Source organism: Sus scrofa, chromosome 9, assembly GCF_054392235.1.
Source record: "Sus scrofa isolate SSC_HxYL_T2T_F1_AM1 chromosome 9, Sscrofa_HxYL_maternal_Yorkshire_Landrace_v2.0, whole genome shotgun sequence".
In the NCBI taxonomy this organism is placed as follows: domain Eukaryota; kingdom Metazoa; phylum Chordata; class Mammalia; order Artiodactyla; family Suidae; genus Sus; species Sus scrofa.
Genome location: NC_139391.1, coordinates 71,011,491 through 71,038,178, shown reverse-complemented (window position 1 = coordinate 71,038,178; position 26,688 = coordinate 71,011,491). Strand labels below are relative to the sequence as shown.

The 26,688-nt window shown below is 55.6% G+C and overlaps 1 protein-coding gene across 4 annotated transcripts; it reads left to right on the top strand.

Annotated features, from left to right (window-relative positions):
- The first annotated feature begins 5,215 nt into the window (after positions 1–5,215).
- SLC45A3 (solute carrier family 45 member 3) lies at positions 5,216–26,404 on the top strand. 4 transcript variants are annotated; one of them, XM_005667537.4, is made up of 6 exons: positions 5,216–5,275; positions 16,557–16,665; positions 19,586–19,982; positions 21,100–21,885; positions 22,543–22,808; positions 24,627–26,404. In XM_005667537.4, exons 3-6 carry the CDS (start codon positions 19,664–19,666, stop codon positions 25,062–25,064), a joined length of 1,809 nt encoding a protein of 602 aa, XP_005667594.1. In that variant the 5' UTR covers positions 5,216–5,275; positions 16,557–16,665; positions 19,586–19,663; the 3' UTR covers positions 25,065–26,404. The 4 variants fall into 4 exon arrangements, with proteins under 4 accessions (XP_005667594.1, XP_003357445.1, XP_013835071.1 ...); XM_003357397.5 differs by lacking the exon at positions 16,557–16,665; XM_013979617.3 differs by lacking the exons at positions 5,216–5,275; positions 16,557–16,665 and adding an exon at positions 6,357–6,561.
- Positions 26,405–26,688: the final 284 nt, after the last annotated feature.

The window sequence follows — 26,688 nt, the reverse complement described above, 5'->3', positions numbered from 1 at the left end:
CGGGGGTCGAATTGGAGCTGCAGCTACTGGACTACAACACAGCCATGGCAATCAGATCCCAGCCAACCTATGACCTATGCCACAGCTTTCGGTAACCCTGGGTCCTTAACCCACTGAAGGAGGCCAGGTATCAAATCCACATCCTCCTGAATACTAGTTGGGTTAGTAACCCACTGAACCACAACAGAAACTCCTCTCCCCCCTTTCTTTTTGTTTTTTCCCTTTGGCATTCCCATCGCAGCTCAGGGGAAACGAATCTGACTAGTATCTGTGAGGACACAGGTTCAATCCCTGGCCTCACTCAGTGGGTTAAGGATCCGGTGTTGCCGTGAGCTGTGGTGTAGGTTGCAGATGCGGCTCAGATCTGCCATTGCTGTGGCTGTGGTGTAGGCCGGCAGTTACAGCTCAGATTTGACACCTAGCCTGGGAACCTCTATGTGCCGAGGGTAAGGCCCTAAAAAGTCAAAAAATTTAAAAAATAGAAATAATACTTATTCTTTTCTATTTACAAAAGCAATTTATGATCCACGTGGACTTGGAGATACAGAACAGCTTCCCAAGTGCCTCCTGTCCCCTTCGAAATCATCTTTCACATTCATTGAAAAATCAGTACTCACCTTTCTGTTCTGTTTTGTTTTTTTTTGGCCAGCTGGTGGTATATGGCATTCCTGGGTCAGGGATCAGATCCAAGCTGCAGTTGTGACCTACACCACAGCTGCAGCAAGGCCAGGTCTTTAACCCACTGTGCCAGGGGTGACAACCTGTGTCCCAGAGTGATGCCCCGATCCTGTTTCGCCACAGCAGGAACTCCAGGTTACGCCGCTTTAAAATCATTTCTTCTCTATAGATACACATCTCATTTTAAAAACTTACTTGGCAGTTATTTTATTTTATTTTATTTTATTTATTTATTTAGTCTTTGTTCGCCTTTTCTAGGACCGCTCCCACGGCATATGGAGGTTAACCATTGAGCCACGATGGGAACTCCTGCAATAATTTTAGGTTTACAGAGAAGTTGCAAAAATAATAGAGTTTCCATATGCCCTTCAACCAGTTTCCCTGGATGTAAACATAGCTGTAATATAATAATCAAAGCAGAGAAATTAATACTGGTGGAGTCTACTCACTAAACTACAGGCTTTATTCAGATTCCATTAGTGGGGAGTTTCCGTCGTGGCTTAGTGATTAACGAATCTGACTAGGAACCATGAGGTTACAGGTTCTATCCCTGGCCTTACTCAGTGGGTTAAGGATCTGGCATTGCCGTGAGCCGTGGTGTAGGTCACAGATGCGGCTCGGTCCCATGTTGCTGTGGCTGTGGCCGTAGACCGGCAGCTACAGCTCCGATTAGACCCCTGGCCTGGGAACCTCCAAATGCCATAGGAGAGGCCCTAGAAAAGGCAAAAAGACACACGCACACAAAAATTCCATTAGTTTTCCACTAATGTCCATTTTTTGTTCCAAGATCCAAACCAGGATATCATATTGCATTAGTATAGATCTAATTTTTAAAAAATGTATATTCCACTGTGCACACTGTTTTGTATCCAGCTATTTTCACTGGCAATAAATCATAAACATTTCCCCGTTCAGTTAAAATTCTTCTATGTCATTACCACTTCTTTTTTTCTTCTTTTTAGGACTGCACCTGCAGCATATGGCAGTTCCTAGACTAGGGGTCGAATTGCAGATGCAGCTGCTGGCCAATACCACAGCCACACAATATGGGATCCTAGCCGTGTCTGGAACCTACACCACAGCTCTTGACAGAGCTGGATCCTTAACCTATTGAGCGAGACCAGGGATCAAACCCTCATCCTCATGGATACTAGTCAGATTCATTACCACTGAGCCACAAAGGGAACTCTGTCATTACCACTTTTTTTTTTTTTTTTTTTTTTGTCTTTTCGCCTTTTCCAGGGCTACTTCTGCAGCATATGGAGGTTCCCAAGCTAGGGGTCAAATCGGAGCTGTAGCTGCAGGCCTACACCAGAGCCACAGCAACGAGGGATCCCAGCCTTGTCTGCAACCAACACCACAGCTCATGGCAATGTCGGATCCCTAACCCACTGAGCAAGGCCAGGGATCGAACCCACAACCTCATGGTTCCTAGTCGGATTCGCTAATCACTGCGCCACAATGGGAACTCCTTTCATTACCACTTTTAATGGCAGCATAATGTTCCATTATATGGATTTGCCATAATTTGCCTAGCCAATAGCTTATTATTCTACATTTAAATTGTTTCTAAATTTTCATTATTACAAAGAATGACGAGATGAATATCTTGTACATACTTCCAATATAAATACCTCTGGTCATTCTGCCACAGGAGAAATTCCAGAATGGAATTCCTGTGTCCAGGGGATCCACCCCGTCCCTTCCAAGTCCACAGTTAGAAGGTGGGCCTATTGGTGGCCTCGATGCTTAAAGAGATTGTTCACCCTTCCTCCTGAGGCAGGCGGGGGATGAAGCAAAGAAACCACAAAGGGGACCACAAGCTTTGGGTGGTGGAGATGGCGAAGGAGGTGGAAACCTCAGGGGAACTCCAGTTTCTTTACAGCTTTCTTAGTCTTCTTCCAAACTAGCCAGCCCCTGCTGGAACTCTTATCACTGTAGAAAGAGAATGACGCTTGCTCTGAGCCCAAGCGTAATGGGAAGGGGCTGTGGGTGGGGGGTAGAGCAGAAGCTGCTAATGCATTTTTGCCAGCATCTTTGGTTTCTCCAATATCCAGCCAGACTATTAGCAGTTCCCCAAGGAGGGCCTTGCTTCTCACGTCATCTCCCATTTCCTATCAATAGGAAGTGGCTGGGGAGTAGTGTGTGTATGGTGGGGGAGGGTGAGGGAAGGAAGGGAAAGGGACATGGTGGTTTTCCTATAGCTGACTTAGTGGGGAACTGAAGCCCAGGGAAGCTGTTACTTGTCCAGCATCGTGAGAGTAGTATGGGTGTTAGGACTTTCGTTAAGGCTTTGGAAGTCACCGGCCAGGAGAGATGAGTGATTGCTGCCTCTGCCTTGTTTCTGGGGCCCAGAGACTGTGTGTATTTGTCTTCGCGCATGCATGTATGTAGTAATAGTGGTAGCAATAGCAATAGTAATAAGAGCAATAGTAGTAATTAGACTGAGCAATTGCCTCAGTTTCTTCATCTGAAAATGGTACCCATTTCTTGAGTTATAATAAGGATTGAATGAGTTAACACGTGAAATGCATTTAGAACAGTGCCTGGCACAATCAATACAAGTTAATGATTGTTGGAGTTCCCGTTGTGGCTCAGCAGGTTAAGAACCCGACTAGAATCCATGAGGATTCGGGTTTGATCCCTGGCCTTGCTCAGTGGGTTAAAGGATCCGGTGTCGCCGTGAGCTATGGTGTTAGGTCACAGACACGGCTGGGATCTGGCACTGCCGTGACTGTGGCGTGGGCCTCAGCTGCAGCTCCAAGATGACCCCTAGCCTGGGAACTTTCACATGTTGAGGGTGTGGCTCTAAAAAGACCAAAAAAAAAAAAAAAAAAAAGTTTAACGATTATTATAGGAGGCTACCCCAGCAGATAAAAGGGAGGGAGTGTCTTCATAGCAAAGGGCCCTACAGCACTGTGTGCTGGGCAGGGGTGGGGCCCAGGCAGTATATCCACCTGGCTCTTATGCAGGTGGCCGGACCACTGGATGGGGTCCAGGATCTCACACCCTGCTGTCACTGTCTCTGCTCATTCTCCTGAGCCCTCTTCCTCTTTCCTCCAGTCACAAGGCCCAAGGCACGTAGGCCCCTGGTAACATGTCACTGGGGGAGAGAGGGCTCCCACTCCTCGGAAGAGGGACAACTCCCTCCTGCTCCCCCAGTGCTCCTTCCCCAAGCCTGGAAAATACCGCCGTCCATTCTCTTCTGGCTCAGTAATTTTCCAGCTGACCTGGAATTCCCCCTGACTCCTGCCCTCTTTTCTGGGGCAGAGGGGACACCATTTCAGGGACCCAGGACTCCACCCTAGTCTCTCTGCTGGTCACAATGGGCATGCCAAAGGCTTTGGAAAGCCACCAGGGCATGGAAGAATCACCCACTGGGGGGTGGGGGATGAGTGCACCCAGGAAGGCAAAGCTGAGATGGTTGTCAAGTTAGTCTGGACCCAGAAGGTAGATGCTTGGTCCCCCACCCCAGCCCTTCTGTTCTCTCCCGCAGCCACTCTCCTTCCCATTGCTGCCAGGCTCCACTGGTCCCTTCTCCCTTCAAGATGTCTCTTTTTTCTCTGCCTCCAGTTGGAAGTGCCAACTCCTTGTTGTAGAGGCCCAGAATATAGAGAGGACTTGTCCCACATCACACCTGGTTGGTGGTAAGGCCAGCATCAGAGCCTAGTGCCCTGTCCACAGCTACAGTCAACTGGGCTCTTCCTTTCAAAGCCATCTTCCTGCAATTTTGCAGCATTTAAATCAACCATGCACATAAAATTGAGTTCTCTCCCATCCTATAAAACTCCATGGAGGAAGAAAAACACAACTGCCCCCCCTCAAGGCCAGTAGGGACCCCCAGTTCTCTCCCACCTGCCTTGATCCCCTCTTGTCAAAGGCATTCCGGAAACAGCTATCTTTTGAGATCTTGCTCAACAACTAACAAAGAGAACATTTAATGTCAATGTAGCCTATCACTCCCCTTCCCCATACGCACCCCTTAAGGATAAAAAAAAAAAATTGAAATTTGGCTTCAGGAAGAGGGATTGGGTTAGCCACCAGGAAGCTCCTTCTGCCTCAGAGAATAGCAAATGGTAGGAAGAGTAACTCTGGGCAGAATGTGACATCAAGGGCCGGTCCGGGATTGGGATGGGTGGGATACTGCTCTGCCCGGGGACAGGGGGATGGCCGGAATAGCACGTGTGGGTAATGATCCAGACTGGCTCCAGGGACAGGAGGCACCCCGGGAAGCCGGGCAGCGTTTACCTAAATGTTTCGGTGCTGAGGGCGAGGGGGCGGCGTACTGCCCTAGGTAATGACAGGGCAGTCTCGGAGCCACGCGGGGGCTGCCCGTCGCGGTCGCGGCTACAAAGACATCTGGGAGACCTCCTGCTTTCTTCCCTTGGGTACCAGCCCCACCCCTCCACACCCCCTCTCAGCACCCCCACCTCCGTCCCGCCTCGCCCCGCCCCCTCCTGGCCGCCCCAGCGCGCATGCTCTCTCCCCCCGCGGAGTAACCTGGAGATTTAAAAGCCGCCGGCTGGCGCGCGTGGGGGGAGGTGTGGGACGAGCTTGCACGCGCCGGCCTCGGGTGACAGCCTCCCTCCTCCGCCAGGTAAGGGGCGCGCCCGCTCTTCTCCGCGGGGAGGGGGTCCCGGTGCGGGAAGGGGAGGGGCGCTGCGCGGCCGAGCTCTGCGGTGTCGCGTGTTTTGCGCCCCGCGGGAGGGGGCCGCACTGTGGCGGTCCCGGGCCCCGCGTGCCCAGCCCCGCGAGTCCCAGAAGAGGTGGCTGGGCTGCGGGCGCCAGTGCGCGCCCCCTCGTCCTGCGGCGGGCGGGCTGCGGGGTGCCGGGCGTCCGCTCGGGTCCCCACGGAGCCGCGCTTTCTTCCGCGGAGGCGGGCCGTGCAGGAGGCGCCGGGTCCCCTGAGTCCTGGACCGGGCGGCAGGGTGGGCGGGGAGCGGCCCCTTCCCGAAGCCCCGGGCCGGGCCGGGCCGGGCCGGGCCGACGGCAGGCGCACCGGCCGCTCGCTCTTGTTGCCGCCTCCCCCGTCAGAGTTTTCTTTGGAAAGTTGCATTTATTTTCTTCCCTTGTCTAGGCTTCACCGGAAAGGGGCAGGATGAGTCACCGCGGCGCGCACAGTCAGGGACCTGGGAGCCGCTGGGGGCCGGGATGCCGCGGGGTCCTCGGGCGCGGACCAACTTGCTTGGGGGAGGAGTGAGCGGTTATTAAAGAGGCAAAGGTGGCCGAGCTCTTTCGGACGTTAGTCCGGGGCTAGGTTCTGGGCAGAGAGTTGGACTGGAGTGCCGGGTCCTGAGCCACAGGGGAGGAGGAAAAAACGAAAGGGCGTCTTTCTCCTCTCCTGCGGGCTCAGGTGGGGATGGTGAGAATCCTGAGATCAGCATACAGGTGTGATGAGGTGGTACCTGGGCATCCACTACAGCTTCTCAGGGCTCTGTACTTAGGCACGGCAGGCCTGCTGGACAAGGCCCCAGGGATCTGCAGTATTCCTCCTGAATGAGGGTCAGCCCTTCCGAGTCTCCTGTTCCCCCTCGGCGCTGCAGCCCTGTGAGTTGCTCTTGCCCTTGACCTCTGAATCAGTTTCCGTCTTCCTGACGGACACTCTTGACCTGCTCAGCTTCCCCTGCTTCCCAGGGCCACACCCCCCTCCTTTCTTTTTCTTCAAGGGGCCGGAGCTGAGGGTAGGAAGAGGTTTGGCCTGGTGGGTACCTGGTGAGGGCTTGCCCTTCAGCTGTTACACAGACCTAGTCTAGGTGGAACAGAGATTAAGAACAGCCCAGCTGCTGTCCTGCTGCCCTGGAGTCTGCAGCTGGGCATAGCCAGTGGACCGGGGCCCAGAGTGACTCTTGCTGGACTCCTGGAAGCCTTGTTCATCAGTTGGGGGTGAGGCTCTGGGGGCCTTCTGGCTGCCTTTTTTTTTTTTTTTTTTTTTTTTTACTTTTTAGGGCTGCACTTGCGGCATGTGGAGATTTCCAGGCTAGGGGTCTAATCAGAGCTGCAGCTGCTGGCCTACACCACAGCCACAGCCATGTGGGATCCAAGTCGCATCTGTGACCTACACCACAGCTCACGGCAATGCCAGATCCTTAACCCACTTAGCGAGGCCAGGGATCAAACCCGCATCCTCATGGATACTAGTTGGATTTGTTTCCCCTGTGCCATAGCGGGAACTCCCTGGTTGCCTTTCCTGATGCAGTTAGCACTTCAGAGTGGGACAGCCTTGGAGTGGAGGCACCTGCCCAAGGCTGGCATATGGGGTGGGGAGGGCAGGGCCAGGAAGCATGGACCAATAGGAAGCCTGAGGAAACCTATAGAGCAACTTCTTCTAGGTTGTGATTGCGATGTTATTTGAGGCTTTCTGTTGGACGGGTCCCATCCTCTCATTCCTCCCTTATCTCCTCCCCCAGCCCTGTCTGGAGCCAGGACTCTGTTGTTCTAAAAGTGCTTCGGAAAATCGAGCTTGAGTCAGCAGGATGAAGCTGAGGATACAAATACAGCTGTGGATGAATGTACAGCTGTGGACATTCAGGCCTCAACTTAGTGGAGGTGTAGGGGGTGGGGAAGGTTTCCTGTGTACATATGGAGTGTGTGGTGAACTCCCCGTCTCTCTTGGCTCTGAGGTTTCCTGGACAAGGAGGAGGAGGGGGACAGTGATCCTTGGTGGCCACTGAGGTACCTCCAGGCCAGTGGGTGGTGGAAGGATGGCATGGGTTCCTCTCTTTCAGCCTGGGCAGGGCTCTGGAGAGAAAAGGCAGAATGGCAGGGATGGTCTGAGGACTCTGAAAGTGGAATTAAGCTCTATCATTTGGACCATTAGAGCCTGATAACACAACATTATGGATAACAACGCAGACAGTCGGAAAGATAATGTTTATGTCCTGGCCGCTCCACCAGCTGTGGGACGCAGGGCAGGTTACTTAACCTCTCAGTATCCCTGGCTGCAAAATGGGAATGATGATAATGAAAATGCCTCCTCTGGGGAGTTCCCCTTGGGGCTCAGTGGATATGAATCTGACTAGCATCCATGAGGATGCAGATTGTTCCCTGGCCTCGCTTAGTGGGTTAAGGATCAGTGTGGTGAGCTGTGGTGTAGGCTGCAGACACGGCTTGGGTCTGACGTGGCTGTGGCTGTGGCGTAGGCCAGCGGCTATAGCTCTGATTTGACCCCTAGCCTGGGAGCCTCCATATGCCGCGAGTGCGGCCTGAAAAAGACAAAAAAAAAAAAAAAAAGAAAGAAAAAAGAAAATACCTATGCTGTGGTTTTGTTATTTATTAAGTAGTAAATATAAAAATGACAAATATATAATTATACATATAAAATATGAAAAGCTATAGCTTTATTAAATCACACCAGTAGATCACTGGACTGTGCGCCTGATAGGTAATTAGTGTTCATTAAACGTTAGCTAGTATTCACTCTATCCACTCTGTCTGTACCTGTGACCCAATGGACAGCAGCACCCAGCTGAGGCCTCTGTTCTTTTTTTTTTTTTCCTTCTGAGGTTGATGTTCTTAGGTTCTGCTACAGATCTTGTTTCTCTGGGACCAAGGTCTCCCAGACTTTGGGGAGTCAGTTTGACTAGTTAAGAGACGGAGCTCTAACGGCCAGGGGGCCTGGGTTTGAATCCCATTTCCTCTTTCACAAGTTACTTGACCTCTGGGTGCTTCCACTTCCTCCTCAGTAGAATGAGGATAATAGTACCTCCCTCATCGTGTTGTGAGGCTTAAATGAGCTGATGTAGGTAAAGCTCTGAGTCCAGCAGCTGCAAGTAAGAAGAGCTTGATACATGTCAGCTGCTGTTCTTTGGCGGTAGCAATGGAGGGAATCACTGTGGTTTACTGCTCAGGAACCAACGTTTCCTAGTAAGGGAATTAATTATACTGCCTACAACTGTACACAAACTGTGAATGACACATTTGCAGTTGAACTTGCGCTTTGGTGCAAAGAACACACCAGGACTTGATGTCTTGCTCTCTCCCCTGTCAGCACTGTGTGTGTGTGTGTGTATGTGTTTTTTTTTTGGTTTTGCTTTTTAGGGCCTCACTGTGACATATGGAGGTTCCCAGGCTAGGGGTCCAATCGGAGCTGTAGCTTGCCAGCCTACATCACAGCCACAGTGACAGGGGATCCGAGCTGCATCTGTGACCTACAGCACAGCTCACGGCAACACAGGATCCTTAACCCACTGGGGAAGGTTGGGGATTGAACCTGCATTCTCATGGAGACTAGTCAGATTCATTAACCATTGAGCCACAAGGTGAAATCTGTGGCTTTTTTTTTTTTTTTTGAATGGTCCAGAAACCCCTGCCCTGCCTAGCCAGTAGAAAGAGAGTACTATAAAGAGATGGAGGTGTATATCCTGAAAGATTAAGTGCCTTCCGTGCGTAAAAGATTATTTGTTCTGATTTTTAGGGAAATTATGCGAGAGGGAGGGAATTAAGTTCGGGTTCTGCTCTGTCCTCCCTCCCCCACCCCTGGGATTGTTTGCACTGCTTTCTGGTGTCCGTAAGAGAAACCCAGTCTGGCTTTTCTTTGAACAGTCAGTGGCCCTGTTTGCTGGATAGTGAGGGTAGAGGCTGGACCAGTTGGTACCAGGCCCAGTGTCTTGAACGCTGATGCCACTCGGACTCCCAGCAATAGAGCTGGAGTGTGAAGCTTTGTCCAGTGTATTAAGTGTCCCTGCTTGGGGGCAGGGGCTGGTGACAGAGCCATCACGGGATGGCCCTGATGTCTGGCCAGAACTTCCTGTTTAATCCCTTTTTCTGCTGCATGGTCTGTGTTTCCTCCTCCATGGGAAAAAGACCACAGTTTTGCCGCTGACCCTCAGTGACTGGGGTGGGGGGCTTCTTGCTTCTGATGCTGGAGACAGGCCTGCCTCACCTGTTGGCCTTAGTTTCTGTGTCTGCAGAATGGAGATGATCATATTCACCTTGCAGGGTTGCGGGGAGGATTCCCTGAGACTGCCCTAGTTAGCAAGGAAGCCGCACAGACGAGGTGCTCAGTACAAAGTTTGTTCCTTCCCCCCTTCTTTGTTAATTCTGGAGCTCTCTCGCTCGCTCTCAGGGAAGCTGGGATGAGCCAGCAAGCAGGGGGTTGGAGCCCACAGTCCCTGTCACCAGATTCAGGCCAGATGAATGCCTCGCCAGATAGGGCGCCCTCAGGAGCAGCCAGCCCGAGACAACCCTCCTTCCCCAGTGCCCCCGTTATGCCCCCTGCCCCTTTCATCTCAAGTGTACTTTAAGCTGGCAAATAGCGTCCAAGCTGGGCGTGCCCGGCCCATCCCTATGGGTGTGGCTCCCACTCCTGGCTCCTGTCCCTAGAGAGAGCTTAGCACCCTGAGTGTGGCTCTGCCTGCATCTCAGCCACGCTGGTGGGTCACATCGGACGGGAATCCTGAAAATCCGCCTGGCCTGTAAGGCCCCTGATTGAGCCTCTCCCTTTGCAAGCTGGGCAGGGGTGGCGCTCCCTGCTGAGGGGTTGGTGGGGTGGGGGCAGGGCAGGACCGCAAGCCAGAGACCCCGAGGACCGTGAGTGATCCCTGACCTTGATGGGTGTCCAGTGAGTATAGTCAAGGTTTGGGAGAAAGGGGTCCTGACTAGCCTGGGGTCCAAGTAGCCCTCGGGGCGAGGGTGGGAGGCACTTGATAGGGTTCAAGTGAAAGGGAGAGGACGTCCAGGGGAAGTAACTGGAACATGGCAACTACTTTTTTCTTTTTTTTTCTTTGTCTTTTTGCCATTTCTTGGGCCGCTCCCGTGGCATATGGAGGTTCCCAGGCTAGGGGTCGAATCGGAGCTGTAGCCACCAGCTTACGCCAGAGCCACAGGAACGCAGGATCTGAGCCACATCTGCAACCTACACCACAGCTCACGGCAACGCCGGATCCTTAACCCACTGAGCAAGGGCAGGGATTGAACCGCAACCTTATGGTTCCTAGTCTGATTCATTAACCACTGCGCCACAACGGGAACTCCAAACACGGCAACTACTTTGAAAGCAAAAGTAGGCCCAGTGCTGATCACTGTCCCCACCATTCGGGGTCTGGTATTCCTTCCAGCATGGCCTGACTGGGGAGGGGCTAAAAGGGGAGGTGATGGAGTTCCCTTCGTGGCTCAGAGGTTAACGAACCCAACTAGGATCCATGAGAATGCGGGTTCAATTCCCTGACCTCGCTCAGTGGGTTAAGGATCCGGTGTTGCCATGAGCTGTGTTGTAGGTCACAGATGTGGCTCGGATCCTGCGTGGCTGTGGCGGTGGTGCAGGTTGGTCCCCTAGCCTAGGAACTTCCATGTGCTATGCGTGTGGCCCTAAAAAACAAAAGAAAAAAAAAAGAGAGGTGGATGCATATGGAAATCCCAGCTCCAGCAGCTGTGTTTTGCAGACATCTACCTGCTGCTCTTTGGAAGCTCAGCCTCCTCTAAAAAGCATTGCATATGCCCCACCAGAAGGACTTGGGTCTCAGCTCCTGTACCACCTCATTGCACCCTGACTGCATCTTGGCCCTTTTGCTGAAGGGGCTGCAGACAGTTGTTTCCGAATCCCCAGCCCCTCCACAGTGGGCTTGCACCTCACCAGAGCTCAACAGGAGTGGGTGGGTGGGTGACCGGGCTTTCAACGCTGACATTTCTCTTCAAGGATGGACGAACAGGGCTCTGTAACAAAAGCCATCTTTTGTGGAACCCACTCACTCCCTGCTCACCACTGAGTGACTGTTTTGGCAAACACATCCTTAGGACTGAGTCTGGCCCAGAGCCCTCTGATGATAAATGGGGCTGGTCACAAACCTTAGGGTATATAGCAAGGCTGAAAGGGCCTTTGAGACCCTTGAATTTGAAGTCCGAGAGGTGAGACATGGCAGAGCCGGGTCCAGCACCCTGGTCTAACTCCCAGCCCCCAGGCTCTGCTCATTTTTAGGCCTGCACAGACCTTCCAGCCCCTGGCCTCTTTCCTGTATCCTTCACCTTCTAAGGGAGGCCAGGCTGCGGGGAGGGGACCTAGGTATGCATGGGTGGGGAGAGCTGCCTGGTCTGGCTGACTGGTGGAGTTCAAGTTCACCAGGAGAGAGGCTGGTCAGGTTTCCCTTTGCGTGCAGGGGCTGTAGGAAGAGAAGGGAGCAAGGGGAGGGGACTTCCCGGTGGCCTGGATGTGCCAACCTCCCCATTGTCCTCCCTTGTTCCTCTCCCCACACCCTGCTCCAGGGGACTTCTGGGTCCTGCTACCCTCACCTTCTCTGCAAGCATTGATTGTGGCCCAGGTAGAGAAAGAATGGAGTTACAGATTTCTGCCAGGAACAGAGTCTAGCTCTGGAAAGGAGTCGGGAAGAGGGCAATTCTGCCCTCAGATGTCTTGGTCACTTGGATCAGTTTCAGGTGACCTCTGACCCTTGGTACACTGTTGTACTTGAACAACGCGTCGGCAGGTAAGGAATGGGATTGAGTGCCCCTGGGGAGCCCTTCTCTACCTGGTTCTCATTGATGGAGGCCTGTGACCTCCCCAGTGCCATGTGGCCTTGTCATTGAGCGCTCAGTGGGCACCTGTCCACAGTGAGGATCCTGCCTGGGGCTCACATCTCATACGAACAGTGTGCGATCACATAGCCGTTCAGTTGTAAAGAACCTTAGCATCTAGCCTGGCTCTCATTTCACAGGTGGGGAAGCTGAGCCTCAGAGAGGTAAAGTGGCTTATTCACAGCTATAGCTTTCACAGCTATAGAAGTTGCTGAAACTGGACTACACTGTCCTGGCTTCTAGTTCAGAACACTTTCTAGAATTTTCGAAGGGTTTGGATTTTCCATTCAACCCACTTTACCTGTGCACCCTTGGGCCTGTTAATGAATTTTTCTAAGACTCCCTTTTCTTTCTTTTTTTCCCTCCCTTTTTGGCTGCACCTGTGCCATCTGGACATTCCCTGGGCAGGGATCGAATCCAAGCCGCAGCTGTGGTTGCCGGATCTTTAATCCACTGTGCCTAGCCGGGGATCAAGCCGGCACTGCCACGGAGATGCGCCAGGTCGTGAATACCCACTGCCCCACAGCGGGAACCCTGAGACTCCATTTTCAGTCTTTGTGAATTAGGAATGTTAAATACTGACTTTCAGAGTTCCCATTGCGGCTTAGTGGTTTAGAACCTGACTGGTATCCATGAGAATGCAGGTTCAGTCCCTGCCCTCGCTCAGTGGGTTAAGGATCTGGCATTGCCGCAGGTTGCGCTCACGTGGTGTAGGGCTCAGATGCAGCTTGGATCCTGCGTTGGTGCAGCTCTGATTCAACCCCTAGCCTGGGAACTTCCATATGCTGCAGGTGCAGCTCTCGGGGCGGGACAGGGGGGAGACTTTGTAGGTATGTCAGGTACCCAGCGTAGGAGAGACAGTGAACAGGTGTCTGCCACAGTAGTTGTTTTCCCTGTGGTTGGGAACCACCCTGTCTCCTAACCGGGGATGTTTATCCCTTCCTCTGTCAACCTTCAACTTGGCAGGGGGGCAGTCTGCGGCAGTGATCTCACCTGCTGGGGCCAGCACCTGGGGAGGTTTACATTCTCAGCATTCCTCTTGCCTTTGGGGGCTGAAAGAGGCACTAGGGCCCTAGTGGGAGGCACGTGGGTGAGGGGATGGGAGCCCAGAAGAGAGGCAGTGTTGGTCCCCCTCTGCCATTCCTCTTGGGAACGAGAAACCCCTTCCCCGGTTTCTCCACGGTGGTAGCCCAGACAACTGGAGAAGTGGCTGCCGGGAACTTCCACGTGTTTTCTCTCAAACGCACTACACAACTGGTATTAGATTTTCCTCGCCTGTCAAATGGGTATGCTCGTTGTACCCACCTCCTTAGGCCGCTAGAAGATGACAGCGCTCAGAAGAGGGCCCCAGTGTTAGCTGCTCCTGTTAATTGCCGAGGAGGAAACTGAGGCTTAGGGAGGTCAATTGAAAAGTCACATAGTGGGGTCCCCTTTGTGGCTCAGCGGTTAACCATCCCGACTGGGACCCATGAGGATGCTGGTTCCATCCCTGGCCTCGCTCAGTGGGTTAAGGATCCCAAGTTGACATGAGCTGTGGTGGAGGTTGCAGACTCGGCTTGGATCCTTCATTGCTGTGGCTGGGGTGTAGGCCGGCAGCTGTAGCTCTGATTGGACCCCTAGCCTGGGAACTTCCCTATGCCCTGGGTGCAGCCCTAAAAAGAAAAAAAAAAAAAAGGAAGTCACATAGTTATAGTGATGTAGTATGGCCTGCCACCCCAGGCCCGACTGCCGAACCTAGGTCACCCTGTAGAATCCCCTGGGTTCGGGGAGGTCTGTGCACAGAGGCCTTCCTGGAGTGGAAGAATTCTTCTCCAGGTTGAAGAATACTGACTGTCTTGCTTCGCAAGGCACTTGGTCAAGGTGACCCCGAGTGACCTTGTGTCACAGCTGTTGGCAGAAAGGAAGTCTGATGGGGAGGCTGGGTGCTTGGAGTCAGATGTGATTCCACGATGACTGCCCCCATGGGATGGCCAGGTGATCCTGGGAGGGTGCTTTGCCTGGCCGGGTCCGGGGGAGGGTCAGGCCAGCTCCGGAATCCCTGTCACTGGATGGGAGAAGGGAGGGGAGAGTAGAGCAGGCTCCAGGAACTGCCCAATGTCCTTCCCCCTCCCCTTCCCCCAGCCTCCTCCGCATTTGTTTCCTTTCAGTAGCTGGGCTGGGGCTCTCAGACAGGGCAACAAAAGCAACTTTCCTCCAAGCCACTGCCACCTGTTGGGTTTTCACACATTGGGGGTGAGTGGAGGGAGGGAGCCGTTGCCCTTTTCCCAGTGTCTGCCGTGTGCCCCCTCGCCCCCCCCCCCCCAGGGACCGGGATTCTCTTTGCTGCCTGATGTGACAGGGCTCAGGAGCTGGAGGGGGTGGGGGGCCCACAGCAGCTGGAAGGGGGATTGAGTGGGAAGGGGCCGGCGCTGGCAGCCGGGAGGGAGTTTGATGGATTACTCTGCAGGCCGAGAGGTTTCTCCCTAATCCCTCTTTGTGTCCCGGCCTGCAGCCCCTCGCTCTCTCTGACAAGCTGCTAAGCAGAAGGCTTCCAGTCCGAGTGAAGAAAAGGCAGCGCAGCAGGGCAGACTCTAAATCCCTGGCCTCTGGGCCCTGGGGAGGCAGGAGCTAGGGAGCAAGTCTGGGTGGGGGTGGGCTCTTCCTCTCTGCTTACAATTCCCTCGAGGTGGAGAGGTTGCATTCTGAGCGGGGGTTCTCAGTGTCTGTGGAAGCTCTGGGAGGTCTGGGGTGGGGGGGTGCCCTTGGCTATTTGTGCAAATCACCGTTGCCTTTGGTAGGGTGGAATTGGGGGGTGCGCAAAACGACTTTTGCTTCTTTGGAAGTGCGTCCGTGAACCCAGAGAGTCAACTGACTATGGCCTGGAAGCCTCATAGACTAGTCCCAGGTCCCCCTCTCCCTGGCTGCCCAGGTAGGACTTCCCACGGCACAGCATCCTGGCCAGGGCGTCTGTGATCACGATGGGGAGCTCACTGCCCACAGGCTCTTCATTTCCCGGCTCCTGTCTGGCCAGCACAGGCTCTTTTGGGGGGCGTTCCGAAGCTCCTTGTGGAGCTGCCGTGGGGGCACAGCTCATGGGGAGTGCGGTGTGCCAGGTTTTACGAGGTAGGGCCAAGCGCACTAGTCCCCTGGGACCAGGGCAAGAAGGGGGGCGAACCCAGCAAGAGGTTTCAGTGACCCTCCAGACCTTTGCGCTGCCCCCAGCCGAGAGCGCCTGGGAGAGGGCAACATGGAGTGAGATTCTGGGGCCCCTCTGGAGTGGAGGGGTCCTGCACCTGCACCCCGGGCCTGGGCTGGACAGCCTGGGCTGGGGTGCGCTGGGGAATCGGGTGTGGAGTGACCCCACCCCTTTCTGCTGCTGAGTCATTATTCCTCAGGCTCGCCTACCCCATCCCCAGTTTCCTCCTCTGCGGGGAGGGGCTTCCTGGTGGCCACGGCTTCCGAGGAGCGTGTGAGAAAGAGCCCAGTCTTTGTGAGCGTGGAGGGAGGACGCAGGGTCGCCAGCTCACAGGGTCAGGGTGGGGGCTGCAGCCGTTTGATGTGCCTGGGCGGGTGTGGGGACGCGGGCCCCGCATAAAGGGGCCTTAGAATTGCTGCCTGACACTGGCCCGCGATGGCAGGGCTGCCCCCAGCCCGGCTCCCTCTGGCCTCTGTCTGTCAGTCAGGGGAGGGAGTCGGTTCCTCCAGCTCCACCTCGGCCAGAGGGGTTGCAGGAACCCCTTTGAAAGCCCTCAAAGGGCTCTTTATACGGCCCTCTGACACTCCCTTCCCCGAGGAGCTACCAGGGGTTGCCTTTCCTCCTGCCTCCTCCACTCCTTTGACTGTTGGAGAAAGTTCAGGCCAAGTTTGTTCCTGTTGCTCAGTTTCATTTCCCTGTACTCCCTGCTGGGGCCTAACCTGAAGGGGCAGTGATGGGGCATTCCAGCCTGGGAAGCTCTTGTCCCACCCTTGCTGGATGTGGGGAGTAGGGAGGCGCTGAGGTCTTTCCCATCTCTTCCATCTCCCACCTCCACTCTGCTCTCAGCCATTTATCCTTTAGGTAAGCATTTCCCAGGCCCCTTCTCATGCTCAGGTGGGTACCAGAGGGTTGCAATGGAGCCTGCTCTGGCAGTGCCTCGTGTTACCCCCAGAGTCTCCCAGTGTCACCTGCAGGGCAGATAAAATGCAGGTTCCCCCAACGTACCCAGGGCCTTTGGCCCCCCTGGGGCTTGAGCTTTGCAACCCCAGGGATGAGGGAAGAGGGCCTGGGGCAGCGCTCCCTAAAGGTTCCCAGGAATCTTGGGTTTCCTCCAGCTTTCTTGCAGTCCCACAAGGTCAGGCCAGATGCCTGCTTTCTGTACCTCCACTTTGCCCTCTTCCCGCCCCCTCCCCTCCAGGTGAGCACTGGAGGCTGGCTCTTCTGGTTGATCTTCTGTTTGCCAGACAGAATATTCCAGGAGCGGAGGAGCAGGAGGATTTGAGTCGCAAGCATCTCGGAGGCTGGAGGTTAGAGGGGAGGATGGGATCCTGTCTCCCCGCCTGGATTCCTGAGGAGGCAGGAATACAGGGGGACCCAACGGGGATGGGTCACTTTCAAGCTTTGGGCAAAGGTGTGCCCTGGGGCTGCAGGAAAGTGGTGATGGAACAGCTTCCCCTACCCCTGCCTCTCTGAGCCTGGGACCCTGGGACCTGGGCTTCTCTGTTAGTGTCCCAGGGAAGCAGGCCCTGGAGGGACCGCTGGTGACCAGCGTTGGTGCTGCGGGAGTCCTCTGTAGTTCCCTCCACCTGAGGGCCGGGGTCGGGGTGATGTGGGGGAGACTGGGGGAAGATGTGAGGAAAAGAAAGGGGAGGGGGCTTTGGAAGGGAGAGTATTCTGAGGGGCTTGGGCTTGCTTGAGCAATTCCTGGCTGGGAAGAGTCAAGCCGGGATGACAAGACTGCCCTGGACCCCAGGGCATAGTAAGTGACAAAAGAGGGAAGCCGGGCGCAGCAACCTAAGAGCAGAGGGGTGCTGAGCAGGGCTGGAGCCTGCCCACTTCCTACCAACTCCTTTCAAGGAATTCTTCACCTGGCCCAGCCCCTGGTTACCTGGTAAAGCACCTCTGGGCAGGTGGGGAGAGGCGTGGGCGGCGGAGGGGGAGGCGAGGATTTTTTTGTGTTTCTCTCCCGTGGACTGAGGAAGGTCCCGATCAGTGAGGAGCTGGATTCCGGGAGGAAGGCAGGCAGGTGGGGGGATTCATGGTTGCTGGAGAGCGGCAGTTTGTTTTAAACAACTGGGAGCGACCAGGGCTTGGGAATGGGTGTAGGTTGTGGGTGAGGCTGGGTCTGATAAAGTCTGTTTGCTCAGGGAGGACCTGGTCCCTTAAAACCCAGAGCAGGTGAGTGTCCAAGCCCTCCTAGACTAAAGGGAGTGGAAGGACTGGAAGACTTGACCCAGAATCTTTCCCTCCAGATCGGATAGCGCCGCACTGTGGTCTCTGCGGTCCCCTGCTTTCCTTCTGGGGGTGCCTTGGCCGTGCAGCAGCTGGGGAGAACTCAGCTCATGCTGAACCCCCAAGCAGCCAGCTAAGCCAGATGTCTGGTCCCCCAACACACTTTTGGGGGCTGTGTGGGTCCATGTTTTACAATTCTCCCCATGCCAGCCCCATAGGAGTCCACGCCCCTTCCCAAAGTGGACGGATGATCTGGGTCCGAGTGGAACTTTGGGGAGGAGGCTGCTAGTTTCCCAGCCTTGTCTGAAGTCCCTTACTTGCTGGTCTACAAGCTGCAAAGCCTGGGAAGGCAATTCTGGGACAGACACGTCTACCCAGGATTGATAGCCCTCTGATTTCTTTGTGGCACAGCTCACAGAGCACCTCCGGCATGCTTTGTAACACACAAGGCCCTGCAGGGCTTGGTGACATTTGAACCGAGTCAAAGCCTGGAATTCTGAGATGTGCAGATTGGAAGAGGGCACGTGGGAGGGTGGAGGGAGCCTCCAGGAAGGCTCCCAGGTGGGGGTGGAGACTGGAGCCACGCCCTGGGCACTGTGACCCCTGTACAGGGGTTGTGTCTTCAGTAGCATTTATGGGATTGAGTCAGTGAGGCCAGGAAGGCACTCCAGACTCAGCCACAAGTGGAGGAAAGCTCTGTCCACGTGTCTCTATGGGATGGATGACAGAAGAGGGGACTCTTGCCCTTGCTCCCCAAGCCCTGCCCTCTGTACCTCCTCTTCAGGGCTGACTTTTTAGGGCTACATGCATGGCATGTGGAGGTTCCCAGGCTAGGGGTCCAATTGAAACTACGGCTGCTGGCCTACACCACTGCCACAGGAAAGCAAGATCCGAGCCGTGTTTGTGACCTACACCACAGCTCATTTCAGTGCTGGATCCTTAACCCACTGAGCGAGGCCAGGGATCGAACCCACGTCCTCATGGATGCTACTTGGGTTCGTTAACCGCTGAGCCACGATGGGAACTCCTCTTGTGGTCACTTGCAAACATAGCAGACAGCACATTATCAGGAAGCAGGACCTGGAGACCCGCTGACTGGGGTGGGGGTGGGGGGCCCAGGGTGGGGTCTCTGCACAGGAGGCGGGCCTAGCAGGAAGGGCTGTGGGGGCTTCTCTGCTGAGAATGGAGCTGTTTAGGGAGAGAGCCTTCCCCAGGGGTCAATGGCATCGTTGTAGTGGCTGCCAGGTGGTGTAGTTTCGTGTCCCTTTGAGGCTGGGACTTGGGACCGGCCCCACTGTCCCCTGACAGTTGGGCAGTGCATGTGGAAATGTTTCCTTCCCGTGGACGTTGAGCATGGAGAGGACCTCAAGGGAGAGGTTTTCAGGCCGAGGTTCTTCCAGGGGAGCACGTTTCGTATGGTTTCAATGACAGGTTGAACCTCAACCCAGCAAACCACAGCCTCTCCTCCCTTCCCTCTTGTCCCCGTCCTTGGGGTGGGAGTCACGGTGCAGCGTGGCTTGTGGCCAGGCAGCGTGGAATAGGAAGTGCGACTCTTAACAAAGGGGTATTGAACAGCCCAGCTTTGGGACATGGAGAGAGAAAAGCAAACAAACCCGGCCTGGCAGAGGGTCTCTGGGGGCACCTTGATAACAGGGCCTGGGGACCTGGGAATTCAGCTGGTCTGATTTTTTTTTTTTTTTTTCCTTTTGTGCTGGCAGACAAGGGCAATTGCAAAGATATTCCAAAACAGAGAATTACTGACCTCTAGTTGGCTCTGGAGTGTACTGAGGTTTAAAAATCCTGTTTACCTTGTTAATTATGTCAGCCTTAGGCTAATATTAACATGCACTTCCTGATGAGACAGTGAGGGGTGGCACCTTGGTGGCAGGGCCACACCATCAGCCTGGGAGTGAACAAGGTTCAGAATTCAGAGCCACTCCTGGAGATCTGGTTCCCAGCACTTAACACTCTGTGTGATTGTCCACGTTCTTTCAGGATCTGAGCCATGAGTTATGTCCCACCGAAGCACCCTACAGTGACACGCGGTTAGCATGGCTGAGAAGCTAGACCTGCATGGAGGGCTGGCAGAAATGGGTGCCTGGCCGAGTCCTAGGCAGTTGGTGGCAGCAAGGAGGAGAGGCCGGGGCGTCGGGGGCAAGGCCGAGCTGGAGCAGTTCCGAAGTGCATGAACGGGCCAGAGCCCTACCCACCCGGCCCATCATGGTCCAGAGACTGTGGATGAGCCGCCTGCTGCGGCATCGGAAAGCCCAGCTCCTGCTGGTTAACCTGCTGACGTTCGGCCTGGAGGTGTGCCTGGCCGCAGGCATCACCTACGTGCCACCCCTGCTGTTGGAAGTGGGGGTAGAGGAGAAGTTCATGACCATGGTGCTGGGTGAGTCACACATCCTCCCTCCCTCCTGCCCCAGATATAAGCCACCTGGGAAGCAGCGAGACAGTGCCTCCGCCCACAGAGCTGCTCGGAGGGAGAGGTGGCTGCCTCCTGTCCCTGAGCCTGGTGGGGAGACGGCCAACCCTGGGCTGAGGGGGTGCATGTCCAGATTAAAGAGTACAGGGATGTTCCCTGGTCCTCTCTGTACCCTGGCCCCTGCATGGTGCCTGGCCCATCACAGATGCTGGAGTAGCTTCCCTTTATAATTTATACCTATGGTCTTTTTTTTTATTTTATTGTTTTGTATTTTTTGTCCTTTTGGGGCTGCACCTGCGGCATATGAAGGTTCCCAGGCTAGGGGTCTAGTCAGAGCTGTTGCTGCTGGCCTATGCCAGAGCCACAGCAATGCCATATCCGAGCCGCGTCTTCGACCTACACCACAGGTCACGGCAACGCCGGATCCTTAACCCACTGAATGAGGCCCGCAACCTCATGGTTCTTAGATTCATTTCCGCTACACCATGATGGGAACTCCTAGTTTTTTTTTTTTTATGGTCTTATTTTATTCCTGCAGCAACTCTTTGAGGTTCCCCATTTCCCAGAGAAGATAACGGAGGCTAATGAGAAGTTAGGTGACTTAGCCGGGCCATCCAACTGGTTTAGCTACTGATTAGTAGGGCTGGGGTCGCCCCAGCAGGGCTCTTTCCTGTCCCTCGGGCAGGAGCTAGGCTCCTGACTGCAGATGAATTCTGCAAAAGCCACAGAAGGCAAGCGGTCACCATGAGGGGCCTTCTAGCAAGGGAGGCGGGATGACAGGCTCTGGGGTCAGACTGGCTGCTGAAACCCCGCCTCTCGCCTTCCCTAGCTCTGGGCCTGTGCCCTGCTAACACTTACTGGTTGCTCCATGTCTCAGCTTCCCCGACTTAACGTGGGGGGCATTCGTGATCTTTGTTGTGAGGCGTAAATCGGGGTCCCGCGACACACTCAGCATAGAGCCAGCGCAGAGGTGGCCCTCCCTGTCCTGTCATCCTCATTTCCATCCTTCTCTGGGAGGCTGGTCCCTTCCCCCTGCCCCTGATGGGCTCCAGCCTTTAGCTCATCCTCCTTGCCCTTCTTGCAGGCATCGGTCCAGTGCTGGGCCTGGTCTCCGTCCCACTCCTAGGCTCAGCCAGTGACCACTGGCGTGGGCGCTATGGTCGCCGGAGGCCCTTCATCTGGGCCCTGTCCCTGGGCGTCCTGCTGAGCCTCTTCCTCATCCCGAGGGCCGGCCGGCTGGCGGGGCTGCTGTGCCCGGACACCAGGCCCCTGGAGCTGGCGCTGCTGATCCTGGGCGTGGGGCTGCTGGACTTCTGCGGCCAGGTGTGCTTTACTCCGCTGGAGGCCCTCCTCTCTGACCTCTTCCGGGACCCGGACCACTGCCGCCAGGCCTTCTCCGTCTATGCCTTCATGATCAGCCTCGGGGGCTGCCTGGGCTACCTCCTACCTGCCATTGACTGGGACGCCAGTGCCCTGGCCCCCTACCTGGGCACCCAGGAGGAGTGCCTCTTTGGCCTGCTCAGTCTCATCTTCCTCACGTGTGTGACAGCCACGCTGTTTGTGGCCGAGGAGGCCGCGCTGGGCCCGGCCGAGCCCGCAGAAGGGCTCTCGGTCCCCTCCATGCCGTCCTACTGCTGCCCCTGCCGTGCCCGCCTGGCTTTCCGGAACCTGGGCGCCCTCTTTCCCCGGCTGCACCAGCTCTGCTGCCGTATGCCTCGCACCCTGCGCCGACTCTTTGTGGCCGAGCTGTGCAGTTGGATGGCATTCATGACCTTCACGCTGTTTTACACGGACTTCGTGGGCGAGGGGCTGTACCAGGGTGTGCCCAGGGCTGAGCCGGGCACTGAGGCCCGGAGACACTATGATGAAGGTAAGGCCTGGGTAGGGGTGGGGCGGGCATGGGGAGGGGGTTCTGTGGGAGCTGCCCTTCAGTGGAGGTTCAGGCGCAGGGAGAGGCCCACGGCCAGTGCCTGGGCTGGAAGCAGTGTATCTGGGCCCCGATTTCCCCATCAGGAAAATGGGCCCATGTACAGGTTGCGTGTGTGCGGGCATTGCCGTGGTCTCGGCAGAGCCTCCGGCTGCTCAGAGTTTGACCTGTCATCACCCCCACTTGACAGAGGAAGAGGTGGAGCTTTTTAAGGTTCCCAGGCTGGGCCTCAGGTCCACCTGGCCCCAACTTTAGTGTCCCCTCCGCTCTCCTGCTGACTTCCCCATCGCCAGCCCCTTCCAGCTCAGGCATTCTGGAACTCTGTCTTGGAGCCTGTAGCAGAACCGCCTTTGTGTCCCTCTGAGCACAGTCAGCCCTTTGAACATCTTCCTCTGCCCTTAGCCAGTGGCTTTGGCCACATCCCCTGAGGTCAGTGGAAGAACCTGGACTCCCGTTCCTATGGGCAGGGTGCGAGAGGCTGGGGAGCAGGTCCGGGATACAGCAGGTGCCTGTGGCTCCTAATTCTGAGCCACCCCCACCCCAAAGATTGTATTGGGCCTCCCCCACCTTGTCTGACCGCCTTTCCCCCTCCCTCCCCAGGGGTCCGGATGGGCAGCCTGGGGCTGTTCCTGCAGTGTGCCATCTCCCTGCTCTTCTCTCTGGTCATGGACCGGCTGGTGCAGCGCTTCGGCACCCGGGCTGTCTACCTGGCCAGCGTGGTGGCTTTCCCCGTGGCTGCGGGTGCCACGTGCCTGTCCCGCAGTGTGGCTGTGGTGACCGCTTCGGCCGCCCTCACTGGGTTCACCTTCTCTGCCCTGCAGATCCTGCCCTACACGCTAGCCTCCCTCTACCACCGGGAGAAGCAGGTACTGGCAGCCGAGCGGAGGTGGGAGGGAGGCTTCCCCCGTCTGGCAGGAGAAGCTGCAGAAGGCATATTCTTTGATGGAGGAGGAAGCCTGTTGTAGCCCTGGGGGCTGAGACTGGGGCTGCGGAAGAAGAGTACAGATTAGATTCTGGGAATGACTTCCTGGTGTCAGGACTATAAAGCCCTTGAGTGGATGATGCAGGAAATGCAAAATCCTTCTCTAGGAATCCTGAAGAATCAGGCCGCACTGGGTGGTTCTCTGCAGCGGCGGGGGGCTTGGATCAGATGACCACTGGGGCACAGCTTCAGCAGCCCCTGGTGAGGGATGGTCTGGTGTTGACCACGCCTCTCTGTATTCGGGGAGGGGCCTCGTGACTGACCCAAACCTTGCCTGCATCTCTGAGATGGGGAAGGCTCCTCGCTGACCCCTGTCTTTCAGTTTCTCTTCCTTTTCTGTCTAATTCTCTCTTTTCTTTTGCTGCCTCACTCCTTTACCTCGTCCCCTTTCCCTGCCCTCATTGGCTGATCTCAGAGCCTGATGCACCTGACACTGCTCGCTGGGGCACTGTGTAAGGTGGTGGGCCTCCTTCCTGCCCTGCCCCACCCTCTCCAGCCCCTCCAGGGGCCCCCTTCTGTGGGACGCCTTCTGACCCAGGTTGTGCGGTCACCTTTGCTGCCCTCCACTGGCCTCACTGAGCTACAGCCCTGGGTAACAGAGCTCTGCTCATGGGGGCAAGAAGTTGGGGTGTCCCAAGGAAAAAGTGATGCCACCTTCGTAGAGCTTCTAGACCGTAGGGAAGGCACATTCTGCCCCTGGCAGGACATGAGTGGGGTGGCAAACACCCAGCTGGAAGGCTGGATAACTGACTAGGTAGCTGCAGGGGTGGGTGTGGAGGGGTGTTGTGTGGGGTGGCAGGAGGAGAGGTCCTGGGACGCCTGTTCCAAAGAGCTGCTGAGGGCAGGGTTGGCCCCACACCCTGGCTGTACCCGCTTTGTCCCCTTCCAGCAGCACCACGAGCCTTGGGCTTCCCTGGTGTCAGGTTTGAGCTCTGCTGTCGCTCCCAGCTCTGATGCAGCCAACTCTGGGAGCTCTTCGTTAGCACTAGTGGGCCCGGGGATGGTGGTCCTGTGAGTTCTGACCTTGTCCTTAGACGGGAGGCTCTGGGGCACTGTGGGCAGGGCAGGGGCAGGTCATGCTGATCCAAGGCAGACAGCGAGAAGCAGCAAGAAGCCTTCAGCATTAGCACAGCCGGGCCATTCCTCTGCTCCTTGCTTCTTCCAGGCCGGTCTGAGGACCCTCCCTGCACCAGGCTGGGGCCACAGACCTCACAGTAGGGCAGCAGCTACAGCCTGGGCCCCGCGCCCCGCAGCGGGAGGGGAGCATCTCTCTGTGGAGGTTGATGAGGGCAGGCAGGAGGAAGGTGAGGAGCTCCTGCAGGGACTTGGGGCCTCGGGGGCCCCACCTTTCGATCCTGTTCCTCTGCTCTTACATGTGTGTCTCTTCTTGCCTGTGTTCATTCTTCCTGTGTCTTTTCCTTTACCTGGGCTTCTGTTCTCTTCCTAACCTCAGTACTGAGTTTGTCTGCCACTCACCGATTCTAGGAGCAGCCAGAGGAGACCCAGACTTCTGGTTTCCCAGCCCCCTCTCTGTGTCCCACTCATGGGGAGGGTCCTTACTAGACCCAGACCAAGCAGGGTCTGCTGTCTTCTGGCCTGCTGCCTGGTTTCTGCTAGCCCCTGGAATAAAGGCAGAGTCTGTTCTCATAGCTGGGGTATGCTTGGGTACATACCTGTCCTTGGGTGTCCCCCCTTCCCCCAGGTTTTCCTGCCTAAATACCGAGGAGACGATGGAGCTGGCGCCAGTGAGGACAGCCTGATGACCAGCTTCCCGCCAGGCCCTAAGGCCGCATCCCCCTTCCCCAACGGACACATCGGTGCTGGAGGCAGCAGTCTGCTCGCATCCCCACCCACACTCTGTGGGACCTCTGCCTGTGATGTCTCCATGCGTGCGGTGGTGGGTGAGCCACCAGAGGCCAGGGTTGTTCCGGGCCGGGGCATCTGCCTGGACCTTGCCATCCTGGACAGTGCCTTCCTGCTGTCCCAGGTGGCCCCGTCCCTGTTTATGGGCTCCATTGTTCAGCTCAGTGAGTCTGTCACTGCCTATATGGTGTCGGCCGCAGGCCTGGGTCTGGTTGCCATTTACTTTGTCACGCAGGTAGTATTTGACAAGAGTGACCTGGCCAAATACTCAGTGTAGGGTACCTCTAACCCGCTGAGAGAGGGCGGGCCTCCCTGGGTCCCAGCTCCCGCTATCCCAGTCTCCTGTGAGCCCAGCCATTGGGCTGGGGGCTGGCCTTCCCGTTTCTATTGCTGCCAAAGTGGCGTGGCTCTCTGCTGCCTCCCTGTGGCAGTGAGGTGCATAGCTGCACAGATGGGGGACTGGGGCTCCTTCCCTCCCACTTCTCCCCAGTCTTTAGGGCTGGTTGACTGGTAGTTCTCCAAAAAGCTTTAGTCTGGACTTCTACAAGGAGAGCAGGGCAGGGCATTCCATTAGCTCCGTGCACTGTAATGCAGGCCTCTGCTAGGGGATAACCCAGGCTCAGGGTTAACAGCTAGTGCCCTGGCCGAGACATACCCAGAGAAGGGACATGGGGAGCTGAGTAAACTCAACCACCTGGTCTCCTGCCACCAAGGCCCCTTATCCTATAGGTTCCCCCAATGTTGCTCTTGCATGGCAGTTTCTAATATGGAACTCTCCTCTATAGGATTTGATGTATGAAAATCACTGAGGGGCATAGTCCTAAGGGGAGAAGGGAAGCTGCCTGGCTCCACAGGGTTACAGCCTTTCTGCTGTTCCCTAATTTTATTAGGATGTGGCTTGTTGGCCCCTGTGTTGCCATCATAGGGACATAAGTCTTTAAATATTTAACTTATTTATTTAAGTAGAAGGGGAATCAGTTTCCAGCTCTGCTGGTGTCTAGGAGTTGGGTAGGATGAGATCCCTAACGACTAGGTCCCCTGAGATGGTTGGTGACTGGGCCAGCATCTCCTTCTCCTGGAGTGATTGGTCCAACCCCCGCGTTGCCTAATCCTGAGCTTGGAAGCTCTGCTCAGCCTAACTCATATCCCAAATCCTGTTACCCAAGGTGGGGAGGGCTGGGGAAAAGTGGCTGGTGGGGTTCCAGGTCTCAGCAGCCTTCCTAGCCTCTCCCCCTCTCTTGGCCGAGCCGCCCCTCAACTCCCCTCTGCTCCCTCTAGGACTGGGCTGATGAAGGAGCTGCCCAGCCCCCACCTTTCCCCACTGGCAACCACAGCCCCTCTCCTTGGGGCTGTTCTGACCAGAAGCACAGTGTGGCTCCTTGAGCCTTTCTCCGTCTCAGCCCCCAGGGCATATCTGTACTTGGGGAATCTAGCACAGACACTCAGGAGCACACCCCCGCCCCCCCCAAGGAGGTCTTATCTCTGGGGGGGTTTTAAGTGCCGTTTGCAATAATGTTATGTCTTATTTATTTAGTGGAGTAAATATTTTATACTGTATGTGAGCAATCAGAGTATAATGTTTATGGTGATGAAATTAAAGTCTTCTTATATGTTTAACTGGTCTTTGTCTCTTTTCTGAAGGGAAAATTTATTATTCTCTCTAAAATCACCCTAAATTTCCTTCTGGGATCTGTTTGGCAGCTTCAGTTCCCAGCACCACCAGCAGATGGAGCCATAGGCCAACATTCTCGAGTCCTTTGGCACTGGGTGTGGCTGTGCCACCCCAGAATTGGGGTGTCCCTTTACAGGGTGAGGGAGAGGGTGGGAAGAGTAAGGATACAAAGGAGCAAGGGAATTTTCCTTCTCAAAGGGCTCACAGTGTGGCCAAGGAGATGGAGCTA

Coding starts and splice junctions, on each gene's coding strand:
- SLC45A3 (XM_003357397.5), top strand. CDS start 19,664: ATGGAGGGCTGGCAGAAATGGGTGCCTGGCCGAGTCCTAGGCAGTTGG. Junction 19,983..21,099: donor GTTCATGACCATGGTGCTGG/GTGAGTCACACA, acceptor CCCTTCTTGCAG/GCATCGGTCCAGTGCTGGGC. Junction 22,809..24,626: donor TCTACCACCGGGAGAAGCAG/GTACTGGCAGCC, acceptor CCCTTCCCCCAG/GTTTTCCTGCCTAAATACCG.